At 37.5% G+C, this 22,287-nt stretch overlaps 1 protein-coding gene across 2 annotated transcripts in view; it reads right to left on the bottom strand.

Moving 5' to 3' along the window:
• Positions 1 to 22,287, bottom strand: part of STK31 (serine/threonine kinase 31) — an 84,996-nt gene that overhangs the window by 46,676 nt on the left and 16,033 nt on the right. For both annotated transcript variants that reach the window (XM_005679294.1, XM_005679295.1), the window contains 5 exons: positions 21,457 to 21,815; positions 20,169 to 20,343; positions 18,075 to 18,190; positions 13,558 to 13,717; positions 10,616 to 10,738 (listed from right to left, as the gene is read on the bottom strand). In XM_005679294.1, coding sequence (XP_005679351.1) covers positions 10,616 to 10,738; positions 13,558 to 13,717; positions 18,075 to 18,190; positions 20,169 to 20,343; positions 21,457 to 21,815 — 933 coding nt within the window. The remainder of the gene's footprint in view (positions 1 to 10,615; positions 10,739 to 13,557; positions 13,718 to 18,074; positions 18,191 to 20,168; positions 20,344 to 21,456; positions 21,816 to 22,287) is intronic.

The raw sequence follows: 22,287 nt of genomic DNA, 5'->3' as shown, positions 1-22,287 counted from the left end.
CAATGATGCTTTCTAAGGCCCACTTGACTTCACATTCCAGGATGTCTGTATCTAGATGAGTGATCACACCATCGTGATTATTTGGATCTTGAAGATCTTTTTTGTACAGTTCTTCTGTGTATTCTTGCCACCTCTTCTTAATATCTTCTGTTTCTGTTAGGTCCATACCATTTCTGTCCTTTATCGAGCCCATTTTTGCATGAAATGCTCCCTTCATATATCCAATTTTTATGAAGAGATTTCTAGTCTTTCCCATTCTGTTCTTTTCCTCTATTTCTTTGCACTGATCGCCAAGGAAGGCTTTCTTATCTCTCCTTGCTATTCTTTGGAACTCTGCATTCAGATGCTTATATGTTTCCTTTTCTCCTTTGCTTTTCGCTTCTCTTCTTTTCACAGATATTTGTAAGGCCTCGCCAGACAGCCATTTTGCTTTTTTGCATTTCTTTTCCATGGCGATAGTCTTGATCCCTGTCTCCCGTACAATGTCACGAACCTCTGTCTATAGTTCATCAGGCACTCTATCAGATCTAGTCCCTTAAATCAATTTTCACTTCCACTGTATAATCATAAGGGATTTGATTTAGGTCATACCTGAATGGTCTAATGGTTTTCCCTACTTTCTTCAATTTAAGTCTGTATTTGTCAATAAGGACTCAGATATGCAGATGACACCAGCCTTATGGCAGATGGTGAAATGGAACTAAAAAGCTTCTTGATGAAAGTGAAAGAGGAGAGTGAAAAAGTTGGCTTAAAGCTGCACATTCAGACAACAAAGATCATGGCATCTGGTCCCATTACTTCATGGCAAATAGATGGGTTAACAGTGGAAACAGTGTCAGACTTTTTGTTTTTGGGCTCCAAAATCACTGGAGATGGTGACTGCAGCCATGAAATTAAAAGACGCTTATTCCTTGGAAGGAAAGTTATGACCAACCTAGATAGCATATTAAAATGCAGAGACATTACTTTGCCAACAGAAGTCTGTCTAGTTAATACTATGGTTTTTTTCCGGTGGTCATGTGTGGATGTGAGATTTGGACTATAAAGAAAGCTGAGTGCAGAAGAATTAATGCTTTTGAACTGTGGTGTTGGATAAGACTCTTGAGAGTCCCTTGGACTGCAAGGAGATCCAACAAGCCATTCTAAAGGAGATCAGTCCTGGGTGTTCATTGGAAGGACTGATGCTAAAGCTGAAACTCCAATACTTTGGCCATCTCATGCGAAGAGTTAACTCATTGGAAAAGATACTGATGCTGGGAGTGATTGGGGATAGGAGAAGAAGGGTACGACAGAGGATGAGATGGTTGGATGGCATCACCGACTCAATGGATGTTAGTTTGAGTGAACTCTGGGAGTTGGTGATAGACAGGGACACCTGGCGTGCTGTGATTCATGGGATCGCAGAGTTGGACAAAACTGAGCGACCGAATTGAACTGAAGCCACCTTACAAAAAGGAAGCAAAATCAATGGCCCAGATAACAGGAAGAACTCAAAATAAGCATAACAAATCTTCTCAAAAATAGAAAGGATATTGGAAACATAAAGCAAAACCAAGTAATTATAAATAATAAACAACTGAAATTATTAAGCATGAAGAAATAATTTTTGAAATAAAGAACACATGGTTTGGTTAAATGGCAGAGTACAGCAAAGAATCAATTAGTGACTATTGATTAGGACAAAAATGAGACTCATCAACTACAGAAATAAGAAAACAATGGATTATTATTTTCAAAAGTCTTAAGAGAAAATAGCCGTTGCATCTAAGATATTTTATAGCTCATTAAATAACTGTTGAAAAGAGTTTAAATGTAATCAGTGGCTTAAATATTTGAGTTGTTTAAATATGATATCCTGAGACATTTAATACCTTACAAAGTCAACCACTCAATCTCTGCTTGAAAGGACTCTCAGAGAAAGTACTCTAAAATACAGAGTGAACCAAAAGATATCCAACAATTTATGAAGAGTCAGAAAATAACTCAACTCTACAAAGTTTCTTACTTGAGTTTTCATATACGATACCTGTAACAGTCTGTGAGTAAAATCATAGACAGCAATTGTGATTGTTTGGTTAGCTGGTATTTGGGAGAGAGATAAAGACAGATAAGACCCACCAGAGGCAAGGGAGAATGTTCTAAGGTATACAAGGAAGGGGGTAGAAAAGGAGGAAAAAAAAAATCATGATAAACAGAAACACAAAAGTAGTCACAGAAATAAGTTCTAATAAAATAGTAATTATATATAAATCAATTAAGTTACCCATTCATTAAAAGGCAGATTTAAATGTTTTACTGGTTCTTTTAAAAAATGATCCACTGAAGTGTTGTCTAAGAGAGACATAAAAAATAAATGGAAGAAAAAAATGAATCTATATATAAGACAAATATTAACCAGAAAGACAAGTAGGATAAAAATTTTTAAAGGAAACAAAAATAAAAATTTATCCCAAAACACCTTAAGGAAAAACTATTATTACCTAATAGTTTAAAAATACATAGTTTAAAACAGATAATAATCATGAATTCATTAACACTTAACAATAAGCTCTGAAATATTTTGAAAAATTAAAGAAAGCCAGAATATATATTAACTAGAAAATATTAAAAAAAATCTCAAAATTTACAAAATGATCAGATAAAAAACTAAGCAAAGATACAGAAGATTAAAGCTTCAGATCATAGCTTACGCTGTAGATCAGAAACTGCACACAAAAAACCTAGAATATATTTTCTTTTTGAATTTATAAAAACAGTCATGAAACATTAACCATGTATTGTAGGCCACAAAAGAAGCCCCAATAAATGCTAATGAAATCAAATATTGTGACATTTCACTTCTTTGACCTTCATTATAAAAGTATATTACTTAAATACTTGAAGAAAATAAATAAAAATCTAACTATTTTTTAGCAAAATAGAGAACTTAAAGAATAACCTGAACTTATGCAGCTCAATTCCAGAAAAATAAACAACCCAATCAAAAAACGGGCCAAAGAACTAAATAGACATTTCTCCAAAGAAGACATATGGATGGCTAACAAACAGATGAAAAGATGCTCAACATCACTCGTTATTAGAGAAATGTAAATCAAGACCACAATGAGGTACCACTTCACACCAGTCAGAATGGCTGCGATCCAAAAGTCTGCAAGCAATAATGCTGGAGAGGGTGTGGAGAAAAAGGAACCCTCTTACACTGTTGGTGGGAACGCAAACTAGTACAGCCACTATGGAAAACAGTGTGGAGATTCCTTAAAAAATTGCAAATAGAACTGCCTTATGACCCAGCAATCCCACTGCTGGGCATACACACCGAGGAAACCAGAATTGAAAGAGACACATGTACCCCAATGTTCATCACAGCACTGTATATAATAGCCAGGACATGGAAACAACCTAGATGTCCATCAGCAGATGAATGGATAAGAAATCTGTGGTACATATACACAATGGAGTATTACTCAGCTATTAAAAATATTTGGATCAGTTCTAATGAGATGGATGAAACTGGAGCCTATTATACAGAGTGAAGTAAGCCAGAAAGAAAAACACCAATACAGTATACTAACACATATATATAGAATTTAGAAAGATGGTAATGATGACCCTGTATGCCAGACAGCAAAAGAGACACAGATGTGTAGATCAGACTTTTGGACTCTGAGGGAGAGGGAGAGGGTGGGATGATTTGGGAGAATGGCATTGAAACATGTATACTATCATGTAAGAAATGAATCGCCAGTCTATGTTCGATGTAGGATGCAGGATGCTTGGGGCTGGTGCATGGGGATGATCCGGAGGGATGATGTGGGGTGGGAGGGGGCTTCATGTTTGGGAGCTCATGTACACCCATGGCGGATTCATGTCAATATATACCAAAACCTATACAGTATTGTAAAGTAAAATAAAGTAAAAGTAAAAATTAAAAAATAAAAATTAAAAAAAAATGTTAAAAAAAGAAAGAATAATCTGGTGACAAAAGGGAAGAATAGAAAGGGAAACAAACCAGATTTGGCAAAAAATCTTTTAAGATTAAATTTTAAAAAGAAAAGAGTTTTAAAATGATCTTGGTTGCCGATCCTTTAACTCTGTAACAGTTAACGAAAAGAAATAAACCATTACAGAGTAAAGCTGCACTGTTGCTGCTGCTAAGTCGCTTCAGTCGTGTCCAACTATGCGTGACCCCACAGACGGCAGTCCACCAGGCTCCCCCGTCCCTGGGATTTTCCAGGCAAGAACACTGGAGTGGGTTGCCATTTCCTTCTCCAATGCATGAAAGTGAAAAGCGAAAGTGAAGTCACTCAGCCGTGTCCGACTCTTATCGACCCCACGGACTGCAGCCTACCAGGCTCCTCCGTCCATGGGATTTTCCAGGCAAGAGTACTGGAGTGGGGTGCCATTGCCCTCTCCAGAATCATGTCTAAGGCCAGTCAATTTTCCCCATGCCATTTTGCTGGTAGCATCTGTTTTGCTATTACCTTTAGAGCATCTCTGGTATGTTAACAAACCTCTGTTGGTTATAGTAAATATAGTTTATCCAATCAACATTTTTATTAATGGTGGACCACCAGAATAATACTGACTCGAACCCTGCTGCTATTTGGTTTCTAGCCTTGGATTCGTTAGGAATACTTCTAGGGACCCCAACAGAATAATTATATAGGGATCAAATGACCCACTCAGGGCAAGAGTGTTCCTTTTGGCTCTATGGTTAGTCTGCTTAAGAGGTGGATCCGAGTGTCGAAATGCCAGGGTGAAAAGGATAGCCAATTGAACTAGGGTGCAAATTCCACTCCAGTTGGCTGGTAGAGTCTCAAGTCATGGTCCTCCACAACACCAGATGTCTTCCCAGGCACAGAATGGTTGCTCATTCCCTCAAAGGACTGGCCTTCACTGCACCCGGACACATTCCCCAAGAATGCTAACTGTTCCCCCCACCTACAGAGGCACAAGGTATAGCTCACATTATGGAATGGGGGTTTGACTCTCCTTGCGGGTTATGCCTAGGACCCTTCACAGTCACGAACATTAGACAGGTGAATTCTTACATCACTGCCCTTTTCTATGCAAATCTTATTTCACCATTCTGGAATAACCTATACTATTTATTCAATTCTGTTTAAGAAAATGTTTCAAATAATGGCTCCAATGGTTCCTGAACCATACATAATAACAGGAAAACTACATATTAATCAAATTGCCAACATCTGCTGGATTATATAAAAAGCTAGGGAATTCCAGAAAAACATCTATTTCTGCTTCACTGACTAAGCTAAACCCTTTGACTGTGCAGATCACAATGAACTATGAAAAATTATCTTAAAGAGGTAGGATTACCAGATCACCTTACCTGCCTCCTGGGAAACATGTATGCAGGAGGTCAAGAAGCAATAGAACAGGATATGGAACTGTTCCAAATTGGGAAAGGAGTACATCAAGGCTGTATATTGGCACTCTGCTTATTTAATTTATATGCAGAGTACACCATGAGAAATGCTGGGCTGGATGAAGCACAAACTGGAATCAAGACTGCCGGGAGAAATACCAGTAACCTCAGATATGCAGATGATACCATCCTCAGGGCAGAAAGCAAAGAAGAATTAAAGAGACTCTTGATGAAGGTGAAAGAAAGAAGTAAAAAAGCTAGCTTAAAACTCAAATTTCAAAAAACTAAGATCATGGCTTCCAGTCCCATCACTTCATGCATGGCAAACAGACAGAGATACAATGGAAACAGTGACAAACTTTATTTTCCTGGGCTCCAAAATCACTACAGACGATGACTGTAGTCATGAAATTAAAAGACGCTTGCTCCTTGGAAGAAAAGCTATGAAAAACCTAGACAGCATATTAAATAGCAGAGACATTACTTTGACAACAAAGGTCAGGTCCATATAGTCAAAACTATGGTTTTTTCAGTAGTAATGTACAGATATAAGAGCTGGACAATAAAAAAGGATGAGCACTGAAGAACTGATGCCTTCGAACTGTGGTGCTGTGGTGCTGAAGAAGACTCAATCTTGAAATTGAGTCTCCCTTGGACAGCAAGGAAAGCAAAGCAGTCAATCCTAAAAGAAATGGGTCCTGAATATTCATTGGAAGGACTGATGTTAAAGCTGAAGCTCCAATACTTTGGCCACCTGATGCAAAGAGACAACTCATTGGAAAAGACCCTGATGCTAGGAAAGACTGAAGGCAGGAGAAGGGGATGACAGAGGATGAGATGGCTGGATGGCATCACTGACCTAATGGACATGAGTTTGAGCAAACTCCAGGAGACAGTGAAGGAAAGGGAAGCCTGGCGTGCTGCAGTCCATGAGGTCACAGAGTCAGACATGACTGAGTGACTGAACAACAACATCTTCAACCAGGTATACAGAAAGACACAAGTGCTCGGATGTCCCTTAATAACCTTTTATCCAATTTTCCAGCAAGCTTAACCCCCTACCTACAGTCCAAAACAAGATAGCTAGTATTCAGCTTGGTATTAAAGATATTGTCAAAAGCAGTAAAAATTCAAAGATACATAAAATGTAGGAGTAGAAGAGGGTTATTCTGTTCAAATGATAAAATCACATAGAAAGTCCAGAATATCAACTGACAAAGAGTAAAAAAGAGTTCAGCAGAGTTGCCAGAAAAACATCAGTATATAAAAATCATCAGCATGCCTCTATACCATCAAAAGAACAAGGGCAGTGAAAGTAAGACAGCATTCACAGAGGAACCAAAAATGCAAACATCTTGGAGTTAAATCGAGAAAAATGCATGAGGACTTAAGAGAAAAATTTTAAACAGCACTAAAAGATACAAAAGATCCCAATAAGCAGAAAGAAATACTATGCTAATAGGTGGAATGAACACTGTCGTGCCCATTCATTCTAAATTAGTCATTTCTGAAATGGTAGGATTTGACTGAAGATAAGCAGCAGCCGCTGTGCTTTGCTAGAGTAGCCGTGAAGAGATACCCCACGCCCAAGGTAAGAGAAACCGAAGTAAAATGGTAGGTGTTGCAAGAGGGCATCAGAGGGCAGACACACTGAAACCATACTCACAGAAAACTAGTAAATCCAATCACACTAGGATCACAGCCTTGTCTAACTCAATGAAACTAAGCCATGCCCACGGGGCAACCCAAGACGGGGAGGTTATCGTGTAGAGGTCTGACAGAATGTGGTCCACTGGAGAAGGGAATGGCAAACCACTTCAGTATTCTTGCCTTGAGAACCCCATGAACAGTATGAAAAGGCAAAATGGTAGGATACTGAAAGAGGCACTCCCTAGGTCAGTAGGTGCCCAATAGGCTACTGGAGGTCAGTAGAGAAATAACTCCAGAAAGAATGAAGGGATGGAGACAAAGCAAAAACAATACTCAGCTGTGGATGTGACTGGTGACAGAAGCAAGGTCTGATGCTGTAAAGAGCAATACTGCATAGGAACATGGAATGTCAGGTCCATGAATCAAGGCAAATTGGAAGTGGTCAAACAGGAGATGGCAAGAGTGAACGTCAACATTCTAGGAATGAGCAAACTAAAATGGACTGGAATGGGTGAATTTAATTCAGATGACCATTGTATCGACTACTGCGGGCAGGAATCCCTCAGGAGAAATGGAGTAGCCATGATGGTCAACAGGAGTGTCCAAAATGCAGTGCTTGGATGCAATCTCAAAAATGACAGAATAATCTCTGTTCGTTTCCAAGGCAAACCATTCAATATCACAGTAATCCAAGTCTATGCCCCAACCAGTAATGCTGAAGAAACTGAAGTTGAACGGTTCTATGAAGACCTGCAAGACCTTTTAAAACTAACACCCGAAACAGATGTCCTTTTCATTAAGGGGACTGGAATGCAAAAGTAGGAAGTCAAGAAACACCTGGACTAACAGGCAAATTTGGCCTTGGAATATGGAATGAAGCAGGGCAAAGACTAATAGAGTTTTGCCAAGAAAATGCACTGGTCATAGCAAACACCCTCTTCCAACAACACAAGAGAAGACTCTACACATGGACATCACCAGATGGTCAACACCGAAATCAGATTGATTATATTCTTTGCAGCCAAAGATGAAGAAGCTCCATACAGTCAACAAAAATAAGACCAGGAGCTGACTGTGGCTCAGATCATGAACTCCTTATTGCCAAATTCAGACTGAAATTGAAGAAAGCAGGGAAAATCGCTAGACCATTCAGGTATGACCTAAATCAAATCCCTTATGATTATACAGTGGAAGTGAAAATTGATTTAAGGGCCTAGATTTGATAGATAGAGTGCCTGATGAACTATGGAATGAAGTTTGTGACATTGTACAGGAGACAGGGCTCAAGACCATCCCCATGGAAAAGAAATGCAAAAAAGCAAAATGGCTGTCTGGGGAGGCCTTACAAATAGCTGTGAAAAGAAGAGAGGCGAAAAGCAAAGGAGAAAAGGAAAGATATAAGCATCTGAATGCAGAGTTCCAAAAAATAGCAAGAAGAGATAAGAAAGCCTTCCTCAGCGATCAATGCAAAGTAATAGAGGAAAAGAACAGAATGGGAAAGACTAGAGGTCTCTTCAAGAAAATGAGAGATACCAAGGGAACATTTCATGCAAAGATGGGCTCGATAAAGGACAGAAATGGTATGGACCTAACAGAAGCAGAAGATATTAAGAAGAGGTGGCAAGAATACACAGAAGAACTGTACAGAAAAGATCTTCACGACCCAGATAATCACTATGGTGTGATCACTCATCTAGAGCCAGACATCCTGGAATGTGAAGTCAAGTGGGCCTTAGAATGCATCACTACGAACAAAGATAGTGGAGGTGATGGAATTCCAGGTTGAGCTGTTTCAAATCCTGAAAGATGATGCTGTGAAAGTGCTACACTCAATATGCCAGCAAATTTGGAAAAGTCAGCAGTGGCCACAGGACTGGAAAAGGTAGTTTTCATTTCAATCCAAAAGAAAGGCAATGCCAAAGAATGCTCATACTACTGCACAATTGCACTCATCTCATACGCTAGTACAGTAATGCTCAAAGTTCTCCAAGCCAGGCTTCAGCAATATGTGAACCATGAACTTCCTGATGTTCAAGCTGGTTTTCGAAAAGGCAGAGGAACCAGAGATCAAATTGCCAACATCTGCTGGATCATCGAAAAAGCAAGAGAGTTCCAGAAAAAACATCTATTTCTGCTTTATTGACTATGCCAAAGCCTTTGACTGCGTGGATCACAAGAAACTGTGGGAAATTCTGAAAGAGATGGTAATACCAGACCACCTGACCTGCCTTTTGAGAAATCTGTATGCAGGTCAGGAAGCAACAGTTAGAACTGGACATGGAACAACAGACTGGTTCCAATAGGAAAAGGAGTACGTCAAGGCTGTTTATTGTCACCCTGCTTACTTAACTTCTATGCAGAGTACATCATGAGAAACACTGGACTGGGAGAAACACAAGCTGGAATCAAGATTGCCGGGAGAAATATCAGTAACCTCAGATATGCAGATGACACCACCCTTATGGCAGAAAGTGAAGAGAAGCTAAAAAGCCTCTTGATGAAAGTAAAAGAGGAGAGTGGAAAAGTTGGCTTAAAGCTCAACATTCAGAAAACGAAGATCATGGCATCTGGTCCCATCACTTCATGGGAAATAGATGGGGAAACACTGGAAACAGTGTCAGACTTTATTTTTTTGGGCTCCAATGTCACTGCACATGGTGACTGCAGCCATGAAATTAAAAGACACTCCTTGGAAGAAAAGTCACGAGCAACCTAGATAGTATATTCAAAAGCAGAGACATTACTTTGCTGACTAAGGTCCGTCTAGTCAAGGCTATGGTTTTTCCTGTGGTCATGTATGGATGTGAGAGTTGGACTGTGAAGAAGGCTGAGCGCCGAAGATTGATGCGTTTGAACTGTGGTGTTGGAGAAGACTCTTGAGAGTCCCTTGGACTGCAAGGAGATCCAACCAGTCCATTCTGAAAGAGATCAGCCCTGGGATTTCTTTGGAAGGAATGATGCTAAAGCTGAAACTCAGAGGAGAAGGGGACGACAGAGGATGAGATGGCTGGATGGCATCACTGACTCAATGGACGCAAGTCTGAGTGAACTCTGGGAGTTGGTCATGGACAGGGAGTCCTGGCGTGCTGCGATTCACAGGGTCGCAAAGTGTCGGACAGGACTGAGTGACTAAACTGAACTGAACTGAAGGTTCCACAATATCTTATGAGGTACTGTACTCTATCTAAAGATCTTAGGAGCCATTATCACTCAAGGATCAAGATCCCTCTCCCTAACTCTGACATAAAAGCTTTACTAGATTTTCTGCTAGAAAAATGTCTAACCTGCTTGCTACTGCTTTTTTCTCTGTGAGTTTTCCCAATGACTGCGGCTCTAACAAGCCTTATGTGCCTGACTATTTTACCTTGCTTCCAGGATACATACATACATATATATATATAAGCATACTAAATATATCAATATAAAATTTTAACATCATTAAAAAGAAACTAGGATTCATCAAAGAAAAGTTCTGCCGCCATCAGTACTGTCTGAAGTCCTAAGGCAAATGCTAACTTCACCTCTCAAATGGTAAACATATTTTAATGTATATTTAATATCTTTTAAAATTCCAACCTGCAATGTTTTTAAGCGTTTATTAAGAGATAACTCATCAACTTCCAGAATAAAAACTTCTACTGCCATGTACAGCTTCTGTTGTACTTCATTTCTTTCAGCAATCAAAATATTCCCTTCATTCTGAAGGAAGGAAAAAGGGAATAACCATCATTAATATATCATGTGTTTTTACACACTGACCTATATGAAAAAAACTGATCTCTTAAAATTAGCAAAATTTAACATTACATTCTCCAACATAATATTTAAGACAAACCCCTCTCTTCTTAGATCACCAAACTGACAAAGTTTCTTTCCCTTAATTAGAAATAAGATTTAAATTCCACAATTCTGCTCTGTTAATCTTTACTTTTCCGAAACAATAAAATTTTAGTTAAGAAAATTATACAAGTGTCTGCGACTAATTACATACTGCCTCCTTCCTACTCCCACCCCATGCTCAATTCCTTCATCTATTTATGTTTCAAGATTTACTTAATCTCCAACAGGATAAAACCTCCAATTCCCCCAAAAAGCTATGCCTGGAAGCAGATATGAGAGATATCCAAGAACCCTATGCATTAGCTCTATTCTAGTTCTTAATAAACTATATTAAAACTACCTATTTATGTATTTGTCCTATACCTGAAGTAGAGAGAGGAACAGCACGTCTTAAATTTGTGTCTCTACTACCTGTAACAGAGGTACATACACTTAAATGTCGGAATTTTAGAGTACTCTTTTTTGTGTAAGCTCAACCAGACCACTGTATAACTAATTATGAAGACAAAAGAAAAGACTCTCTTTCATCAAAAGTACGGGCGGGCTTTTCTGGAGGTTCAGTGGTCAAGAATCAGTCTGTCAATGCAGGAGACACGGGTTCAATCTGGGAAGCATGCCACGGAGCAGCTAAGCCCATGTGCCACAACTACTGACCCTGTCCTCTACAGCCCAGGAAGCACAGCTACTAAAGCCCTGGTGCTCCGTATAGCCTGTGCTCCTCAACAGGAGAAGCCACGCAACAAGAAGCCCACGCATCACAACCAGAGAGTAGCCCCCGTGTGCCAGAACTGGAGAAAAGTCTGTGTGGCAATGAAGACCCAGCACAGCCAAAAATAAATACACAAATAAAAAATGTTTTAAGAAGTACACATGGCAATCAAAGAACTGTGCAAAATATATAAATGAAAATAACAATCTTAAGATGCAAATTAAATGCAACAAGGGAAATAAAAAGACAACTTTATCTGAGGGACAATTATGCCTCTGTCCTTAATAATCTACAGGAATCTACTCTTCAATCTGTGAAATGAACTTTAGGGCAATAAAGCCCGAAAGTAAGTCCTGAAGTGTCAGCAGTAGTGGAGACAAATTGTTTTAAAAAATCACAGTTCTCCTACTAGAATACCAAATCTGACAGACACTGTAAGACCTTTTCCCCTCCGTGTCCTGAATCACTTTACTATTTTCAAATGACAAAACAAAAGTTAAAAAGCAGTTCTTTTTCAAGTTTCACCTTACTACATGAAAATAATTGTGAAATATTTTAATGATGGCAGTATGGAAATAGAATACACTTCGTAATCAAGACATCTGGTTTAAAATTCCAGATTAACATTTAGAAGTATATAATCTTGAAGTATGTAATCTTGAGCAATTTCCTTAAACCTTGTGGGCCTCATTTTCCTGAGGAGCAAAAATGCCCATGTTTATAAAGTACCTATACATACATGTTTCTAAAAGATGCAAAAATTATTACTTCTGTCACCTTTTTTTGTCTACCATCAGAAGTGACCAGTAAAGGTCTAATGTGTACAGTAACCCAAATCTAATCCCCTAACCAAATTAAATATTCCTGGCATTTCCAAAGGCTTAGTTATCTTATTTACTTTTCTCATTCAGAGCCAGTTAGGCTGCCAACTGGCCAAACGAGGTATGACTAGGGAATAAGACCTTTAGGGTACAATCTTCAGAGGCAGAAACCACCAATACTTAAGACAGGACAACTCCAAACTCAAGTATAAAGCTCATAGGTACTATGGAAAGCTATGACTATCTTATCAGATATCTTATATGAAAAACATGGAGTTCCACTCAGCTGAGTATAATAAAGAAAATTCCCACAGGAAAAAATATTTGTACCTACACTAATTAAGAATTCACATGAAATATTCCATTCTTCATATCCCTTTCCTACCCACATATAAAGGACAGGACAGGAGAGTGAGGTCACTCAGTTGTGTCTGACTCAAGGTACTAGAGTGGATTGCCATTTCCTTCTCCAGGGGATCTTCCCTAACCAGGGATCGAACCCAGGTCTCCCACATTGCAGGCAGATGCTTTACCGTTTGAGCCACCATGGAGGCACCCACATAGAATTACCTTTTCAAGAACAGATGGTTTAGAGAGCATTTAGGAGTAAGGCAGAGTCCTATACTGTAGCATAAAGCATGCTCCTGTGACCAGAAGTTCCACATTAGCAGGTGTGGGAGTCATCCTGGCTTATAAGCCTCATGCCCCTCAAAAACCACTCTCTCTTATAGGTATAGCTCCCAGGGTCCCTCAAGGAGTATGCCCAGTTGTTTAGTATTTGTAGTTTGCAGTGCCTCCCAATCTAGATACAATTTACCAATCAGGGATTTTATTTACCTAAACAATGTTGCCAGTAACATGACTGAAATTTCAATTTATCAAATTACCAAGGGAACAGAGAGAGGTAAATCCTCAGGCAAAATGGGAAAAGATTTTGTTAACCCTTTTCCACAACCACTACTCATTTACCTTACCCTTCTTCTAAGGCAACATAAGAAATCAAACTACTAATATGAAGATATTCCAAAAGTTAAAGATTTCATATAAAGTATCATTACAATATCTGCAGTCCTTCTGCTTTTTTGAAAGATATTATCTCCTTATAGTCAACAGATAAAAATCATAATGGAGAAAAATTCTTGACCCACCACATTCTCACAAGTTTGAATCTTCTCCTGAGCCAGATTATATTCTGCCCAAATTAGCTCTAATTCATTCAAAGAAGCTGGGATAGTAAAGCAGTCTTCATTCAACACCTGTATAGCATCTGAAAGGTCATTTCCAAAACGAACACTGATACTGACACGTCTATTCAAAAAAAAAAAAAATAGCAAAAGGAAAAGATCAAGAAATGTTTAAGGTGGTGTGAGAAAAAAAATTACACAAATAATAATGGTCTAAAGTTACTATTTACAACACTGGCTATGAAGAGGTGTTTTTTAAAACTATATAAAATCATAGATAACTTTGATATAAACCTTTAACTAAAAATACATTTCACTGGGAAAAAATTAAATATTTTATACAAAAAGCTTCAAAAGTCTGCAGAATTAAAATGATATAAAATTAGATTTGTAAATACTTCTTTTAAAATGTTATATTTAAGCCAATTTTATCAAGATGAAGGCACAGAGTACTTGTACCTTAATAAGCAGACCATCATTTGCATAATCTTAAAAAAATCCCCCCAAAAAACCCAACAAAGCAATCAGAGAGGCCAATTTAGGAAAACCAACAAGGTTCACCATTTTATTTGTTTTAGCTTCCAACCAGACTTCCGCCATTCTAATAGCACACTATTTCCTCAAGTACAGATCAAAATATATTGAACTATTTTGGCCTAAAGTCTGTCTCACAGCTTTTCCAGTGTAGTCACTTTGGCTGTGCGTTAAAAGTTGATTAACCTCTAGAGAGACCAAATTGCTCAAACTATTTAAAACCTATTAACCAGATGCTGACTGACAGATTTATACTGGAAAATAGATTCCCAATGGACAAAAAATGAACACACCGTATTAATTGAGAGCAACATCTTAGTGTTTCCAAGTACATGAAGAAATGAATTACTGGTTTAAGTTTTATGCATAGCACAAAAAGAGAACTAGATTGTTTTGAGAACCATTTTTTCCACACTCCAGAAAAGGGTGAAAAATTATCCCTAACCAACAATAAAGCAATTTTCTATAAAGTAAAATACCTACTTAATTCACATATAGAATCTGGGACATGCTGATTAAACTGCGTGAGACTTGCTAACCAACTGCTTTTCTTCTGACTCCATGAAAATCACTTTTCCTCTGATTTAGAAAGACTACTTTTGTCTTTCTTTAGACAGAGTATAATTAAATAATCTGGATTACTGAAATCTATAGTTTCTGTATAGGACTGAAAATAACCCCAAGCAAAACAAAGGGATCTAGTAGTTTCCCATCAAACTATTACTTAGAAGTTGTGTTGACTTTTTTTTTTTTAATTTATTTTTTTTAAATTTTAAAATCTTTAATTCTTACATGCGTTCCCAAACATGAACCCCCCTCCCACCTCCCTCCCCACAACATCTCTCTGGGTCATCCCCATGAACCAGCCCCAAGCAAGCTGCACCCTACGTCAGACATGGACTGGCGAATCAATTCTTACATGACAGTATACATGTTAGAATTCCCATTCTCCCAAATCATCCCACCCTCTCCCTCTCCCTCTGAGTCCAAAAGTCCGTTATACACATCTGTGTCTTTTTTCCTGTCTTGCATACAGGGTCGTCATTGCCATCTTCCTAAATTCCATATATATGTGTTAGTATACTGTATTGGTGTTTTTCTTTCTGGCTTACTTCACTCTGTATAATCGGCTCCAGTTTCATCCATCTCATCAGAACTGATTCAAATGAATTCTTTTTAACGGCTGAGTAATACTCCATTGTGTATATGTACCACAGCTTTCTTATCCATTCATCTGCTGATGGACATCTAGGTTGTTTCCATGTCCTGGCTATTATAAACAGTGCTGCGATGAACATTGGGGTACATGTGTCTCTTTCAATTCTGGTTTCCTCGGTGTGTATGCCCAGAAGTGGGATTGCTGGGTCATAAGGTAGTTCTATTTGCAATTTTTTAAGGAATCTCCACACTGTTCTCCATAGTGGCTGCTGTACTAGTTTGCATTCCCACTAACAGTGTAGGAGGGTTCCCTTTTCTCCACACCCTCTCCAGCATTTATTGCTTGCAGATTTTTGGATCGCAGCCATTCTGACTGGTGTGAAGTGGTACCTCATTGTGGTTTTGATTTGCATTTCTCTAATAATGAGTGATGTTGAGCATCTTTTCATGTGTTTGTTAGCCATCCGTATGTCTTCTTTGGAGAAATGTCTATTTAGTTCTTTGGCCCATTTTTTGATTGGGTCGTTTATTTTTCTGGAATTGAGCTGCATAAGTTGCTTGTATATTTTTGAGATTAGTTGTTTGTCAGTTGTTTCATTTGCTATTATTTTCTCCCATTCAGAAGGCTGTCTTTTCACCTTGCTTATATTTTCCTTTGTTGTACAGAAGCTTTTAATTTTAATTAGATCCCATTTGTTTATTTTTGCTTTTATTTCCAGAATTCTGGGAGGTGGATCATAGAGGATCCTGCTGTGATTTATGTCTGAGAGTGTTTTGCCTATGTTCTCCTCTAGGAGTTTTATAGTTTCTGATCTTACATTTAGATCTTTAATCCATTTTGAGTTTATTTCTGTGTACGGTGTTAGAAAGTGATCTAGTTTCATTCTTTTACAAGTGGTTGACCAGTTTTCCCAGCACCACTTGTTAAAGAGATTGTCTTTACTCCATTGTATATTCTTGCCTCCTTTGTCAAAGATAAGGTGTCCATATGTGTGTGGATTTATCTCTGGGCTTTCTATTTTGTTCCATTGATCTATATGTCTGTCTTTGTGCCAGTACCATACTGTCTTGATGACTGTGGCTTTGTAGTAGCGCCTGAAGTCAGGCAAGTTGATTCCTCCAGTTCCATTCTTCTTTCTCAAGATTGCTTTGGCTATTCGAGGTTTTTTGTATTTCCATACAAATCTTGAAATTATTTGTTCTAGTTCTGTGAAAAATGTGGCTGGTAGCTTGACAGGGATTGCATTAAATTTGTAAATTGCTTTGGGTAGTATACTCATTTTCACTATATTGATTCTTCCGATCCATGAACATGGTATATTTCTCCATCTATTAGTGTCCTCTTTGATTTCTTTCATCAGTGTTTTATAGTTTTCTATATATAGGTCTTTAGTTTCTTTAGGTAGATATATTCCTAAGTATTTTATTCTTTTCGTTGCAACGGTGAATGGAATTGTTTCCTTAATTTCTTTTTCTACTTTCTCATTATTCGTGTATAGGAATGCAAGGGATTTCTGTGTGTTGATTTTATATCCTGCAACTTTACTATATTCATTGATTAGCTCTAGAAATTTTCTGGTGGAGTCTTTAGGGTTTTCCATGTAGAGGATCATGTCATCTGCAAACAGTGAGAGTTTTACTTCTTCTTTTCCAATTTGGATTCCTTTTATTTCTTTTTCTGCTCTGATTGCTGTGGCCAAAACTTCCAGAACTATGTTGAATAGTAGCAGTGAAAGTGGACACCCTTGTCTTGTTCCTGACTTTAGGGGAAATGCTTTCAATTTTTCACCATTGAGGATAATGTTTGCTGTGGGTTTGTCATATATTGCTTTTATTATGTTGAGGTATGTTCCTTCTATTCCTGCTTTCTGGAGAGTTTTTATCATAAATGGATGTTGAATTTTGTCAAAGGCCTTCTCTGCATCTATTGAGATAATCATATGGTTTTTATTTTTCAATTTGTTAATGTGGTGAATTACATTGATTGATTTGCGGATATTGAAGAATCCTTGCATCCCTGGGATAAAGCCCACTTGGTCATGGTGTATGATCTTTTTAATGTGTTGCTGGATTCTGATTGCTAGAATTTTGTTGAGGATTTTTGCATCTATGTTCATCAGTGATATTGGCCTGTAGTTTTCCTTTTTTGTGACATCTTTGTCAGGTTTTGGTATTAGGGTGATGGTGGCCTCATAGAATGAGTTTGGAAGTTTACCTTCCTCTGCAATTTTCTGGAAGAGTTTGAGGAGGATAGGTGTTAACTCTTCTCGAAATTTTTGGTAGAATTCAGCTGTGAAGCCGTCTGGACCTGGGCTTTTGTTTGCTGGAAGATTTCTGATTACTGTTTCAATTTAATTCCATTCTCATATATAACTTTAGACACTATCATCCTACACGGTGACAATAGAACACTATAAAAACAGTATAAAATTTATCTCAGGTGTAACTGTCTTTAGTTTCCCTCTTTAAAATAATGAAAATATAAAGAATAAGTTTCAAAGTAAATATGAAGTGGGAGGGGACATGGGTAAACCCATGGCTGATTCATGTTGATGTTTGGTAGAAACCAATGCAATAACTGAACAACTATATATATGTGTATATATACATATATATATATACACATGGAGAGAAAGAGAGACAGAGAAAACCAGGAATAAAACCATCAAGGGTCCCCACTAAAAAAGTTAATTAATTTTAAAAAAGAAAAAGTAAAAATGAAATAAATTAAAACACAACTAATCAGCATTGTTTTAAAGCATTCTCCTCAAAAATTCACTTTTACCTACCTAATTCCTTTCAATATTTCAACCTTAGCTGCCAGATTTTTCATTCTGGTACCTATACAAGTCTTCAGAGCACTTTCCAAACGTTTAGTCAAATCCACGGTAGTTGCTTTCTCTTGCTGAAGCAAAGAAGAAACATATCTTAGTCACACATAGACCCACATAGGAAACTGTATTTCTACTGTTATTTAAATAACTTTTAACTACAATTTTAAAGGATTTATGAGGCAGTGTTCCTTGAAGAATGCCACATATGAATTTAAGGGTTGGAGATTGAGTTCAACTACCAATGGTCAATGACTTAACCAGGCCCAAGTAATGAAACCTTGATTTTAAAAAACTCAGAATGATGAGGTCTGGGGGAAGCTTCCAGACTGGTGAACAAATCCATGTGCTGGAAGAGTGACAGGTCCAGAGAATCCTCCAAACGATCCCCATCTCCACTCACATCATAACTACCCCTTTGCGTCTCTTCTTTTTATATTTGCCTGTTCCTGAATTGTATCCTTTATAATAAAACTGTCACCATAAATACAGCACTTTCATCAGTCCTGACAGTTGTTACTGAATTACTGAATTGAGAGCAAGGTGTGGGAGTGGGTCATAGGAAGTCCTAAACTGATAGAAAAAAGTGTGGGTAGCCTGGGACCTGATTTGTGGCTGGTGCCTGAATTGAGCTAAGTCTTGAGGGACTTAATCCTTGTGGAGTCTGAGATAACTCTTGGCATTTAGTGTCAAAAATGAACTGTGGCCATTCAGTTGATGTTAGAGAAATAGCAACTCGCGTTGGGGTAACATATTTGGTATTAGAAAAAGTTATACATTTGAAGACTTGAGCAAACCTTGATATTTAACTATCATAAAAGGAAATACATGGAGATATAGCAGCCTGTTAAACAACAATAGGATGCAGATGAAGCACTTTAAGAGATTTATCAAGCAAAATGGAATGTATAGGCCTAACTGGAAATCTGACTAGAAGAAACCAAACATAAATGACATTCATGGAACAATATGGGAAATCTGAACACTGGATATTAAATGATATTATGGGATTCCCTGGTGGCTCAGCTGGCAAAGAATCCTCCTGCAATGCGGGAGACTTGGGTTCAGTCCCTGGATTGGGACGATTCCCTAGAGAAGGAAAAGGCTACCTACTCTAGTATTCTGGTTTGGAGAATTCCATGAACTGTATAGTCTGTGGGGTCACAAAGAATCGGACACGACTGAGTGACTTTCACTTAGTGTGAACATAAGTTAGTGAACTTAGTGAAAGGATCATTACTAATTTTTAAATGTAATTGTATCATGGTTATGTCTCTTTTGAATTTCTTTTCTGTTAGAGATACACAATACTTTAAAGCATATACATTAAACTATTATGAATGGGATTTGTTTTGAAATTACTTGGAGGCATAGATTTTTAAAAAGACTATCTATTTAATAATTGTAAAAACTGGGTGATGGATACATAGTACTAATTATTCAATTCTCTTTTTAAAATGTTTGAAAATTTCCAGAGTTAAAAAAAATTTAAAGAACATAAAAGGAAATATAAATGAGAAATTATTAATCTTTCAAACATCCAATGAAATTCAAAGATCATTAGTTTGTAGCATAAGAAAAAATTTCATCTATAAATAAGTGTGAAGAAAGAGAGAATAAAGAGTAGGGAGAAGAAGGGATGGTAAGAAAAGGAGACAGAAAAGTATAAAGACAAATAAGAATCAGACCTTCCCCGGTGGCCAGATGGTTAAGAATCCACCCGCCAATGCAAGGCACAGGGGTTGGATCCCTGGGCCATGAAGATCCCACATGCCTAAGAGCAACTAAAACCATGCACCACAATTACTGAAGCCTGTGCACCTAGAGCCCATGCTCAGAAACGAAAGAAGTCACTGCAATGAGAAGCCTGCGCGTAGTCAGCTAGAGAGTAGCCCCACTCCTCGCAACTACAGAAAGCCTGAGCACAGCAGTGAAGATCCCAATGAGGTCAAAAATAAATAATGAATAAACCTTTTTAAAAAAAATAAGAGTAAATGAACACGATTTCCCAGTTGATCATTCTTTATCTTAAGCCACTGAAACATTCCATACCTGCAGCTCCTGGGCAGTCTGTTCTACTTTCAGTTCTAATGCTTTGCACCTTTCAAGAAGAACCTCCTTCTCTGTTTTAAGTTTTTCATTTTCTTCAATCAGTTTCTGGTCCTGCTTAATTTTTGCCAGGCTGACATTAGACCCTAAATTAAAGTCACCAACAGCCAAATTTTCCCTATTAAAAACAAATTCACTCATTTTAAAAACCAAATTGTTTTAAGTGTGACAGAGATCAAAACTTAAAATTTGGCTTTTTATACCATAATAAATATATATATGTGTGTGTATTTATATAAAGTTAATTTTGGAAACTAATCTTTACCTAGTTTCAACATTCAGTTCAGTTCAGTCAACTCAGTCGTGTCCAACTCTTTGCGACCCCATGAATCGCAGTACGCCAGGCCTCCCTGTCCATCACCATCTCCCAGAGTACACTCAAACTTATGTCCATTAGAAAGCATTTTAATGCAAACTAGATTTTATAACTGAAGTCATACTTCAAAAGCAATGCCTCCTAATCTCAGATATTTCATATTCCAACTTTTTGGTATCACTCCAGCAAAGACAGTAAAAAGCATTCCTGTATCAGTTTCTCCCAGTCTCTCCTCATTACTCCCACTCCATTTGACCATTTAGTTCCTAAAGCACTGATAAGATCCCAACAAAAAGCTTTATTACCCATGACACAGTATCATGGGCTAGATCATGATACAGAAGTAAAAGGATAGTTTTGTACTTTTAAAAATCAAATCTGGCTTTCTGCTTCAAGTTTGTAACTAAAAATTATCTAAAAAGTGAACATTTTTGTTATAATCAAATTCCATCACAGTAAATTTTCACAGGAAGAAAAAAGAGCCTCTCTTTTGTTAAAGAGAAAAGGCAACTCCCTAAAACTCATTAAAATATTCTCAGAGCCATAGGAAAAACTTCAAAGTTTATCTGAAATTCTGTCTCTTGACTGAATAATTTAGATTTAGGGGTAGATTTTTATGATAAATGTATTCAAAAGACTTGGAAAGAAGAGTTGGTATGTGAACTTCAAACAATTCAGGAATGATTTTTCTTTCAAAATGACTTTTAATTAAAATATCTCTGTTAAAGAGGAATTTATTTTTTCAGTGTGTTAGAAAGGAATACCTGTTTGAGAAAAACAGAAATAATCAGTATCATCCCTCAAAATCACTGACATAGCTGAGGACTCTAAAAACATAAGCCTTGACTATTATGACAAGAGCTTCTAACATAAATCAAAAATTAGGTAAGACTAAAAATCCCACTACAATCTTACTTTGGAAAAGTCACATTATTTCCTGCATCATTTTCATTCTTCAAGTCAAGAGACATTCTCCCACTTAAGCGCCCCTTTGGCCGGGTGAAGGTTGATTGGCTTGATCTATGCCCCCACAAAGGAATGGGGCTTTTGAGGTTCCTGAGAACAAGCTGACCAGGATCTGATTTTTTTTCCTCACAGACATTAGTGCTGGAAGTGAGTCTGCATTTTTCTGCAAATCCTTTCTTAGCCACCTCTTCCCCAATATCTACACTGCCATACTCAGCCTGCGCAATTACTGTTCCATCTTGATAGGTAGCTTTAATTCTCATTTTAATTTCCTTTTCAAAAATCAAGCTCCCCAAAAAGGTTCTGCCCTAAGAAAGATAAGAAAAAAGAAGATATTAATCAGCTATACCAACGTATTTTTCTTCACTTATTTTTTCTATTAATATCTAGTTTTTCCAATCATCATTTCTTCTTCATTCTGAAATCTCTACAAACGTGGTTTCACCTTGTTGGCTAAATATACTTCCTTATGTGAATACTATACTCCAATTACACACTTGATAAATCCTTTCCAGAAGAAGAGCTAAGACCTGTACAGGCATCTATATTTATACATGTTTTAAAGTGTACCAATTAAACACCCTAGAATAATCTCTTTAAATCAAGTAGATTCTGTTGACCATTTTGGTCCTAACTAAATATAAAGGTGTCCTGAGGAATTATAGCATGTAAAAATGAAATCTGGTATCTAGGAAAAAGGGGAAAATGTGGAAGCAGTAACAGATTTTCTTTTCTTGGGCTCTAAGGCACTGTGGATGGTGACTGCAGCCATGAAATTAG

Source organism: Capra hircus, chromosome 4 (genome assembly GCF_001704415.2).
Source record: "Capra hircus breed San Clemente chromosome 4, ASM170441v1, whole genome shotgun sequence".
Lineage (NCBI taxonomy): Eukaryota > Metazoa > Chordata > Mammalia > Artiodactyla > Bovidae > Capra > Capra hircus.
The sequence above is the reverse complement of the archived record's forward strand: the minus strand, read 5'-3'. Positions and strand labels throughout refer to the sequence as shown.